This window comes from Otolemur garnettii, unplaced genomic scaffold (assembly GCF_000181295.1).
Source record: "Otolemur garnettii isolate 467f Iridium unplaced genomic scaffold, OtoGar3 scaffold00019, whole genome shotgun sequence".
In the NCBI taxonomy this organism is placed as follows: domain Eukaryota; kingdom Metazoa; phylum Chordata; class Mammalia; order Primates; family Galagidae; genus Otolemur; species Otolemur garnettii.
In genome coordinates, this window is record NW_003852414.1 from 19,907,567 (window position 1) to 19,919,263 (window position 11,697).

General features: G+C 42.4%; 1 protein-coding gene across 1 annotated transcript in view; it reads left to right on the top strand.

The window, feature by feature from the left end:
• UPF2 (UPF2, regulator of nonsense mediated mRNA decay) overlaps positions 1 to 7,835 on the top strand; it is a 100,538-nt gene extending 92,703 nt beyond the window's left edge. The window contains exons 20-22 of the mRNA XM_012803360.2: positions 2,841 to 2,982; positions 4,548 to 4,668; positions 6,540 to 7,835. Of these exons, the coding sequence (XP_012658814.2) occupies positions 2,841 to 2,982; positions 4,548 to 4,668; positions 6,540 to 6,549 (273 nt within the window). The 3' untranslated portion in view covers positions 6,550 to 7,835. The remainder of the gene's footprint in view (positions 1 to 2,840; positions 2,983 to 4,547; positions 4,669 to 6,539) is intronic.
• The last annotated feature ends 3,862 nt before the right edge of the window (positions 7,836 to 11,697 follow it).

Sequence of the window (11,697 nt, forward strand, 5' to 3'; positions counted from 1 at the left end):
GCTCACAGCAACCTCCAACTCCTGGGCTCAAGTGAGTCTCCTGCCTCCGCCTCCCAAGTAGCTGGGACCACAGGTGCCCGCCACAACACCCAGCTATTTTTTTTTTTTTTTGGTTGCAGCCATTATTGTTATTTGGTGGGTCCAGGCTGGATTTGAACCTGCCACCTTAGGTGTACATGGCTGGCGCCTTAGCCGCTTGAGCCACAGGCGCCGAGCCCTCAACTGGCAATATTTAAAGAAGATGTGGCTCAAGAGGATTAGGAGGTACTTTTGTTTTGTTTTGTTTTATTTTTGAGACAAGATCTCTCTATGTTGCCCAGGCTAGAGTGCAGTGATGTCAACATAGGTCACAGCAGTCACACACTGCTGGGCTCCAACAGTCCTCCTGCCTCAGCCTCTTGAGGGTCTGGGACTACAAGTGTGTGCCACCATGCCTGGCTTTTTTTTTTTTAAATTCATTTTTTATAGAGATGAAGTCTTGCTATGTTGCCCAGGCTGGTCTTGAACTCTGGTTCCTAGCAATCCTCCTACCTCGGCCTCCCAAAGTATTGGGATTACAGGCATGATGTATTTTTTTTAAAGGCTGTTTTCAGCACCATAAGAACAAAGAAAGAATATCCTGGAGGACTGAAAGAACTTGTATATCCAGAGCAGTTGTCTTGAAACTTAGAATAAGTCTTACAAAATGGAACAATAGAACCATAGTGGGCAAAATTAACCAAAAAACACTCTGAAAACTATGTAGTCCAATAAAGTAGATGTCACCTGTTAGCATGATTCTAGATTGAGTACCTGTTAGTGTGATTCGAGATTGAGTTTTAAAACAGATGATTTTAGTTGTTAGGAAAGTTGAGTATTGAAACCAAATGTAATACCAATTCATTAGAATGCTAAAATTTCAGAGACTGACTATAGCAGGATTGGACAGGATGTAAAGGAAGAGGAACTCTCCTAACACTGCTAGTGTAATGTAAGATGGTAAAGCCACTTTGGAAAACAGGCTGTTTCTTAAAAAGTAAAATACGCAAGATATTCCCAGCTATTCTGTTCCTAGCATTTTTCATTTCAGGTTTATGAAAACATGTCAACACAAAAGATTTATACATGACTGTACAACTGTATTTTTAATAACCCCAAACTAGAAGCAACCTAAATGTTATCTGGTGAATGGATGTACGGTGTATTAGTACAGTGTGGTACAATTCTGCAATTAAAAGGAACGAGCTCCTGGTGCATACAACAGTGGGAATGCATCTCAGAAGTCATTATTCCAACCCCAAGAAGCCAGATCAGTAAAAAGAGTACACGTCATATGATTCAGTTTATATAAATGCAGACTGACCAGGCATAGTAGTCGGTATGCACCTACAATCATAGCTTTGCAGAAAGCTGAGGCAAGAGGGTAGCTCGAGCCCAGGAGTTGAGGTTTGAAGCCAGCCTGGGCAACTTTGCAAGACCCCATCTCTTTAAAACAAAATGTGGGCTGATCAGTATTGACAGAATGCAGATAGATCAGTGGCTGCCTGGGGACTGAGGTAGAGAAAGATGCTTATCAGAGGCCTTAGGTACAGATATGCTTGCTCTCTCCCCTGTGGAGAGGTTTTCTCTGATGTGTACATTTAGCATAACTACAATAATATTTTAAATATATGCAGCTTAATGTAAGTCAAATATACCTCAGTAGCAAAGTCTTTTTTTTTTTCCCCAATCATTTTGCGCTTTTTAAAAAGAAAGTGGTAATTGCAAGGAGTCAATACTAGGTCACTGAGCGCACATCTTTTAAAGCAGAGTTCATTGTGGAGAAGAGGTGAGTTTACTAGGCTAGCTATGTGGCCTGCCTTAGTATATTTTTATTTTGATACATGAGATATTTAATTATCCGCAGTCACAAATATGAAATGTAGTCAGTCCGGTTTTTTGGTAGTTCCTTACCCACATTTGATGTTTAGTGTAGTGGGCCTAGTGTGTTTATGCCAGATTACAGAAGGCACAGATCAAAGATCTGAGATCTCCAGCGTGTCTCCCTAGATCCTCCCCTTCCCCAACAAACAGGCTTTGGTCCAGAGTAGTGGATGAGGTCTGTTCAGCGAGGCAACCAACAGAGAAAATGTGGGTAATGAAATATATCTGTTTTATGCTTAGATGGTAATGTTGCTTACTTAACATTTTTCAGAGAGCCATAACCCATACTCCGATAGATCCTACTTAGGCTTGTTTACCATGAGCAGTATTAAACTAAGACTGTCTTGCTAAACACAGAAGCATTCTTAGATAAGGACTCACTCTCTCCCCATGACAGAACTAGGGCTCTCTGGGTCAGTTGCTCAACACTCCTTCCTCCCCAGCATCACTGCTGTCTCCAGGAATACAGGGTGTTAATACTGAAGAAGGGCTAGTAACCCTCAAGGTGGGCTGGATTGTTAGGTACAGGAATGTGGACCTGTCAGGAGGTGGATGGAAGTAAAAGGATGCAGATGATGGGTTGTTGTGTAAATGCCTTTCTGGTAATTATCTACACATGACACGGTCTACAGGATGAAAATTTGTCCTGTATTTCTTCATATGCGTTTCCAAAGAGGGTGTTGTAAAGAGGAACGTCTGGTTTTTACCGAGGTTGAACTTGGTGACATTGTACTTGCTGTGCTGCCCTGGTGGGTTTTGTCTCTGTTGAAGTAATCTTAGTATCTGTTACCGGATGTGCTGATTCAGAGTCAGGCGAAGATGTTATTATTTTTATAAACTCATTTAAATATACCTGTTATGTTAGTTGGAATCTATGTTTTTCTTTCTCTCTGTTTTCTCAAGCTATTTTGTGATTCCTTTGTTTTTTTTTCCCTCAGTTTAAGATTCTTAATGTGCCCATGTCTTCTCAACTTGCTGCAAATCATTGGAACCAGCAACAGGCAGAGCAAGAAGAGAGGATGAGAATGAAAAAGCTCACTCTAGATATCAATGAACGGCAAGAACAAGAAGATTATCAAGGTATGACATCGTAAGGGAAGTGGACAGTTTCAGTGCTGTCTGAATGCTTTAAATGCAGAGTTTCAAAGTTTTTTCTCTCAGCTTTTCATGTCATATTTGTACATATTTATACTGAGAAGTTGTTTTTATAATTCCATCCTACCTTCATATTTCTCTGTTATTTGTAAAATGACAATACGTTCCATCCTATCTTGCTAACTCTGTAATTCAGTGAAGGTTATGTACTGCTAGCTGTGTTTGCAGGGGAGATGATAGCCAGTTTTTAATTGCCTTACAGTGCCAGCCGGGTGAGCAAATTGATTTAACATGCATCGCTAGGCTCGGCGCCTGTGGCTCAAGTGGCTAAGGCGCCAGCCACATACACCTAAGGTGGTGGGTTCGAATCCCCAGCCCGGGCCCGCCAAACGACAAAGATGGCTGCAACCAAAAAATGGCCAGGCGTTGTGGCGGGCGCCTGTCGTCCTAGCTACTTGGGAGGCTGAGGCAGGAGATTCACTTGAGCCCAGGAGCTGGAGGTTGCTGTGAGCATGATGCCATGGCACTCTACCCAGGGGGAGAGCTTGAGGCTCCGTCAAAAAAAAAAAAAAAACAAAAACATATATTGCTAAACACCAGAAATCTGTTCTGATAAATGTGTCATCAGGTAGTTTTGTTGTCATGCGAACACCATAGAGTGTGCTCACCTGGGCCTAGGTGGTATAGCCTACTGTATACCTCAGCTGTGTGGTATACAGTAGGCCATCATGTTGGTCCATCTTTGACTCAACATTGACATGCAGCGTATGACTGTATTTATCTCATTTTGTCTATTTGGAGGCTTGGTCTCCCACCCCCCAACTTCCTTCAGCTTTGGAGAAATACTCAAATTAGGATTTTAGTTTTACACAGTTAACCCAGCAGTTGGGCTTAATTTAAATATCACACGAACACCTCCTAAGCCTGCCCTTTGACATTTCTGTGGGATTTAGATTTTAGACTCATAACATAGTCGTTTATGTGACATTGTATTGAACAAACTGCTGTTTGTGCAAGAGAGTGTGTAAATAAGTACTTGTGGGTTTTTTTCATCTTTTAAATCCTACCAGTAGAATCTTCTTTCCCAATTAATTAATACCTAGCACTTAACTTAGTGCTTACTGTAGCCAGACTCTGTTTTATATACATTTTCATAACTTGTAATCCTCTCACTTGGCGTTATTATCTGCATTTTTCATTGAGAGAAACAGACCCAAGATCCCAGAGCTAGTAAGTGGCCTGGCTGGGATTTGAGGCAGTGTAGTCTCGTTCCACACTGTACCCTTAGCCACTGTGCTGTCTTGCCTCGTAGGCCGTTGTACTGTTTGCCCCTTTGCTCGCCACATCCACAGTAAGGGGAACCTCCAGTATTAAAGGACTCTCATCCCTGATATGCTTTGTCAGAACTTAATCATTTGCTCTGTAGAATGAGAATTTTTCCTTCGCTACTTGGCAAAACTAATCATGTTGATCTAACCAACATTTTATTTGCTTCATGAGGGAGTTCATTTATAAGTGTTAACAGTATTTTTTTCTGCGCTTAATTTCAGAAATGTTGCAGTCTCTCGCACAACGCCCAGCTCCAGCCAACACCAATCGGGAGCGGCGACCTCGTTACCAACACCCAAAGGGAGCACCTAATGCAGATCTAATCTTTAAGACTGGTGGGAGGTAAAATAGCCTCAACTTATTTCTTCCTTAGCTTTTTATTTTTTATGATACTCATCTGAAAAAATGGGCAGTGCTTGTAGCTCAAAGGAGTAGGGTGCTGGCCCCATATGCCGGAAGTAGAGGGTTCAAACCCAGCCCTGACCAAAAAAAAAAAAAAATTAAAGAATCGTGGTTATACTTATTGATAAAGGCCTAATCAGCAAAAAAGAAAAGTCTTTCAGTTGTAGCTACCATAGGAGAAAAATCTGTTTGATATGTAGTTATGGCTGGTTGTTTTGTTTTGAGGCAGTCTCACTATGTTGCCCTCAGTAGAGTGCCGTGCACCCAAGCCCATAGCACCCTCAAACTCCTGGGCTCAAGTGATCCTCTTTTCTCAGCCTCCTGAGTAGTGGGGACTACAGGTGCCCACCACTATGCCAGGCTATTTTTAGAGATGGGATCTTGCTCTTGCTCAGGCTGCTCTTAAATTCCTGAGCTCAAGCAATCTTCCAGTCTCAGCCTCGCAGAGTCCTAGGATTACAGGCATGAACTACCATGCCTAGACTCAGTTATGGCTGTTTTTTAAAAAGTTATTCATTTCATCCATATCATAGTTTTCACTGTCTCTGAGTGGACTTATCTGTATTTTCTTTTTAGGCTTAATAGAAAAGATCAGTAGGCAGTGCCTGTGGCTCAGTGGATAGGGTGCCAGCCCCATATACCAAGGGTGGTGGGTTCGAACCCAGCCCTGGCAAAACTGTAACAAAAAAATAGCCAGGCATTGTAGCAGGCGCCTATAGTCCTAGCTACTTGGGAGGCTGAGGCAAGAGTATCACCTAAGCCCAGGAGTTGGAGGTTGCTGTGAGCTGTGACACCACAGCCCTCTACCGAGGGCAGTAAAGTGAGACTCTATCTCTTAAAAAAAAAAGAAAGAAAAAATTAGTTGTAGGTAAGTTTGAGAGAAGTCATGGGCTTTGTGTTAGAATTTCTCAGATCAAGCTTAGTTAATGTCAGTGTTTGCAAAAACTAAAAATCTATTTGCTAGATTTTCCAGCATGCAAGTAGAGTTTATTGTAAGCTTTTTTCATTTTTATTAAATTTCCTATGGCTCAAATGGGTAGGGTGCTGGCCCCATATGCCAGAGGTGGTGGGTTCAAACCCAGCCCCGGCCAAAAAAAAAAAAAAAATATATATATATATACACACACACACACACATACACATTATATATATATTCTAAAAAAAATTTTTTTTCATTAAATTTCCTGATGGAATCCATGGCAGTTCCACTTAAAATTAAAGTAGAATTATTTATTGTAAGATAATGAAAATGCTATGAAGAATTTCACATTGAAGGTGTTTGCTAATAAGACCTCTTTCATATTTTTTAAGTGTATATTATTTAAAGTTTTTTGGGGGGCGGGGGCGGTGGTCTGGGTGCAGTGGCTCACACCTGTAATCCTAGCACTCTGAGAGGCCTCAAACAAGGCGAATGGATTGCTTGAACTCAGGAGTTTGAGACTAGCCTCACATTGTGAGGGGCACCTATAGTCCCACAATGGAACTCTGGAGGTGAGGCAGGAGGATCCTTGAGCCCATGAGTTTGAGATTGCAGTGAGCTATGGTGACATCACCTTCTTTTATCTGGGGCAACAGAGTAACACCCTGTCTCAAAAAGAAATAAGGAAAAAAAAACACAGAAAAAAATCTTTTGGGGACAAGATCTAGAGAGAGACCCATATCATCAACTCAGTTTTCTGTTTTATAGTTGAGTTAAAAGTGACATTTTTGTGTGTTCCTGACAGTATTTTTAAGTTTTTGCTCACATAACTCGAATCAAATTATAATTTAGAAAATTGGTTTGTCATGACATGCCCTGTTTGTGCCTCTAGGAGACGTTGATCCAGCAGCACGTGTCATTTCATTAGGTCCTGTATCTGATGTTGTGGATAGTGGAGTCCTCCAGCAATTGAATGAGAGCAGTGGACACATCTCAGCATGTCGGTCTAGAGAGTTGCGAATCTAAACCTGGGACAGGCTGGGGCCAAGAGGCAGAAACACCAGCCTCTGCCAACACCGGAACAAGCAGACGCTTCCAGACAAGGCGTAAAAGGCCTTTTGTAATGGAAATCACGTGAGGGTTAATCTTCTCTTGAGAATGGCAGTCAAGAAATGAGATGGTTCACTTGACTACTGAGCAGTTACACCAAGAAGAGAGTCAATGAGATGATTGAGCCAGAGAAGAAATGGTTGTGATGGTAATGGTATGGGGGAAATGAACTTGAGTTTTAAACTTGATTTGAGTTACAGTGTCTCTGAATTGAACATCCCATGTTGGAAGAAGATACATTTGGGGGCTCCAGGACTACAGTAGAAAAGTATAGAGCAAGCAGTAAAATCTCCTAGTAAAAACTTACATGCAGGACAACAAAACGATGAAAGATATCCAAATACCAGATAATCCACCAGGAAGGCTTTTGTTTAGGAATCTGTTTCAAGAGGAACAAGAGATGAGGGAGAAAAGTCTGTTTTATACATCAGAGTCAGTGAAATAAAATTGCCTGTTAGGGTAAAAGAAAAATGTGAAGACTATTTTAGTATACAGAGAGCATTAATTCAGATGGCTTAGAAGAGTCTGATACCAGTCCAGGAACAGGGATATAGTTGAGCCCATTGTAAGTATCATTGAAAACAAAACGTGCCAGTTAGCATGTCACAGAAGACGGACGAAGGACAACAAGAAGTGATCAGAATATTTTGTTGACCTTCATGGGTTTACAGCCTCTGTCTCTAAACGAAGTATGGAAACATGTAGATCTTTTATTTTGCTTTTGTTTTCGTTTTGTTTCGTTTTGTTTTGTTCCCCCCACCCCCCACTAAATAGAAATGAGGGTTCTTAGTCTGTATCTGACAATCTGTTAATTTACTAGGATAGTTGTCTTTCGTTTGCTTTCCAGTAGGCATAGTAAATTTAGTTAAAGAGCACATCTGTATGCTACAACTTGATTACATCTTTTTTTCTAGCTATTTTACATTTTTTCTTTTACCATGTTTCAGTTTCTGCATGTAGATTTAAATAAGAAACAAAACTTGTAAAGTTGTAACATTTCACATGGAAATGCTGCCCAATCTTCACCAGCTTCAGAAATCTGACCTTTGCCGATGCTGCAATAAAGTGTTGTAATTTACATCTGGTGTGGTTTTGTCTTACTTGGTTTGTGCTTCAGAAACCTGTATGTAGTAGAATGGGTACATAACTGTCTTCCGGGGTCATCTTTGTGGTTTATAATACATTCCCCGTGACAGTTTCTTTAGTATTTTAATGTTAGTGTTGCTTTCACTTTAAGGGTTCCATATTTGCATGACTCTCTTTAAGTACCTGTAGTAATTTACCTTTGGGGTCAATACAAAAGGCAGCCTGTGCAGTCCCATAAAATAAACACTCTCTGGACGGGCTTAACACTGGCTTGGGTGGAATGTCAGCACAGAATGGCATAGCACAAGGCAGCAGGGTGAGCAAAAGCCCCTGTAAAAGTAGCCAGGTGCAGCACACACCTGCAGTCCCAGCTGAGGACTGAGATGGAGGTTGAAATGGAAGGATTGCATGAGGCCAGGTCAAGGCCATCCTGAGCGATAGAGTGAGACCCCATCTCTTTAAAAGAAGAAAAAAAGCCCCTGTAAAGCAAGTGACTCAGAAAGGAACATGAAGAACCACTGCTTTCCATTCCTTTCCAGGGGGCGTTTAAGTTTCAAAACTTCCTTTGACTTAGGGGAAGCTTGTTACGCATCCCTGTGAGCGTCTTCATCACTGACCTGGATATTTTTGCTCTTGTTGGGTTTGAGAATGGATTTGTCGGCTCGGAGCCTATAGCTCAACCGGCTAAGGCGCCAGCCACGTACACCTAAGGTGGCGGGTTCGAATCCCCAGCCCGGACCCGCCAAAACAACAATGATGGCTGCAACAACAACAACAAAAAAATAGCCGGGCGTTGTGGCAGGCGCCTGTGGTCCCAGCTACTTGGGAGGCTGAGGCAGGAGACTCACTTGAGCCCAGGAGTTGGAGGTTGCTGTGAGCTGTAATGCCATAGCTATCTACCCAGGGGGACAGCTTGAGGCTCTGTCTCAAAAAAAAAAAAAAAAGAGAATGGATTTGTCATTGTTGTGTTATTATATATAACTGATTTATACATAAACCTGTTTATTGTGGACGAATGTTGCCATTTGTATATTATTTCTAGGTTTTAAACTATAGGGAGCCAGGGATCATTCTAAATTCACCCTTTATGTATCATGCACCAAGCAGAGAATATGTGAAAATCAGCGGTGCAGTGATAGTTGGCCTTCATTTACCTTTCAGCTAGACATAGGAAGGTCACTAGCAGGTGTGATGTTTTTGGTGGAACCATAAAGAAAGTGGGCCAAATGGGATTTTGTTTGCAGCCCTTCCGGCAGATGACTGCAGTGAAGGTAGATCACTGGGGACCAAAAGATTACTGATATGTAAGATAGGTCTATGTCCGCTTATGAGTTACAAAGAGAAGAAACTGCCTGAATTTTGGAAAGTTTTGTGATTCTTGTAACTTAGTCCTTTGCTCTTTCCTTTTTTCCCTTGTGACCCATCAGAAGTAAGCAGATTGCCAGATTGATGCCTTCCTTCGAGCCTGCCATTCCCTTTTGGGCACTGACAGTGGAAAGGCCTCTGAATCAGTGTCCAAGTAGTCCCTGCCCTTTCCTGTGAAAGCCTCTCACATCCTTACCTAGTCTAACTTTGCACACACCTGTCACCCAAAGCATCCAGGCAAAAGGAAGGGTGTAGGTGGTGCACAGTTCCGAGAAGAGCCAAAAGAGGAACAATATGGCGGCACCTGTGCCTCAAGGAGTAGGGCGCCAGCCCTGTGTAATAGGGTGGTGGGGGAAAAAAAAGGAACAAGATGAGAAAACCAGAAACTTAAAAAAAAAAAAGGCATAAGCCAGCCCCAGAAACACAAAAGAGGACAAACACTTCTGGGAGCAAACGCCCAAGAAGCCCAGTAGGCCCCTGGGGTCTTCATCCCAAAGCACCTTGAAGATTAGAACTGGAAGAGACAACTTGTTTTTCAGAGACAATTTCATGATGAATCCCCATGAGAGGTGCAGGATGATCAGAACAGGAATTGATGATTTGGGGATTTATGTGATTAACTTAATTATTTAAGAGTAAATATAGTTGCCCTTTGAACAGAAGTGAGAGGCATCCCCTGCCCCCATACAGTCAAAAATCTGCATACAACTTTGGACTTCCCCGAACTTAATTGCTAACAAAGCCTCACGGATAAACAATTAGTATTTATTTTACATATGTATTATTAAATGCATGCTGTATTCTTACAATAAGCTAGAAGAAAAATACTAAGAAAATCACAAGGAACAGAAAGTATATTTACTATTGATTAATGGAGGTGGATCATCACAAAGGTCTTTGTTGTCTTAATGTTGGGTAGGCTGAGGAGGAGGAAGGGGAGGGGCTGGTCGTCTTGTCCCAGGGGTGGCCGAGATGGGAGAAAATGCACACATTCGGACCCCTGTAGCTCACACCTGTGTTGTTCACGGAGCAACTGTAGCCCCAGAGAGGGGAGGCCAAGAGTAGAGAGAAGTACGACCCCAGATTTTCTAACAGCTCCAACCACATTGTTATCACATGTCTTCATGATGTTCCTGATGAAAAACATAAGATACTGTTTGGAATAAGAGGTGAAATATGTCTAAGATTCCCTTCTAAAATGGTTTTAAAGTTTTTATGTAGTATTCAGAGATTAAACTTTCAGCTGTCTGAAGCCCAATGTATGGCTCGGCACCAGTAGCTCAGCGGCTAGGGCGCCAGGCACATACCCAGGAGCTGGCAGGTTTGAATCCAGCCTGGGCCTGCCAAACAACAGTGACAACTGCCACCAAAAAATAGCCAGGCATTGTGGCAGGCTCTGTGGTCCCAGCTACTTGGGAGGCTGAGGCAAGAGACTCGCTTAAGCTCAAGAGTTTGAGGTTGCTGTGAGCTGTGACCCCACAGCATTCTACTGAGGGTGACATAGTGAGACTCTGTCTCAAAAAAAAAAAAATTAGAGGTGAGAGCTAATGAAAATAAAATTTAAAGACAGCACGTTATGAGTAAAATCACGTTTTTGTCATTCTTAATTTAAATACAGGTTTTTCTTAACCTTTGGAAGAACAAAGGACCTTCTGTCATCTGTCTCAGTAGACATGCTTCTTTCTAGAGGAGTAATCTGAAAATTGCTGGATTATTACTCAAATGTTTGTTTCCTTGGAAGCTGTTCTGATTTTGTTGTTTTTGAGAAAAGCATATAGAATTCTGAGTGTGTGCGTGTACTTGTGCAAATGCTGTTTACTCCTTGGCTTCCTATATGAGAGGAAAAAACATCGTTTTTAGGCTGTATGGTCAGTTTTGTGAAGGTTGGGTTCATGGATTTAAACATTGATGTGAATGCCTGGAGACCATGGGAAGACAAAGATTCGTTCAACAAATACTTAGTGACCTCACTCTATGTACCAGGCACAGTTCTGGGCACTGGGGTACAGAGGCAGCAGGAGTCGGTGCCCTCAAGGACCTCACATTCCAGCATGGGAAATAGCAGAGAAACCAGAACAAGGGTGTGAAATTAAGTGTGAAGTGCTCAGAGCACTTCTTAGGAAGAATTTGTGTCCTGGTCACTGCTGTTGTCTTAGCACAGCGGCTGTTACGCAGTAAGTGCTCAAGAGAGGTTGACTACAAGCGGTAGTATCACCACCACAGCCTCAGGTCCAGGCTTGTGTGAGCTGAGGTGTGCAGAGTCAGTACAGGTGCAGACCCGGGCAGTTAAACGCACACGTGACTTGTAACAGCTGTGCTGGATTGCTCACGGAGCCTCGTGCCTGAGCCGCAGTGGGAAGGCCGCCCTCAGGGAAATCCAGCCCCGATCAAGTTCTGCTTCCTTGCCAGGTACAGAAATAATGTCTCCATCTCCCCAGAGCTCACTGGCTCCTAAAAGGTTTAGGCGTGAACCTTTTGATCTCTTGTTA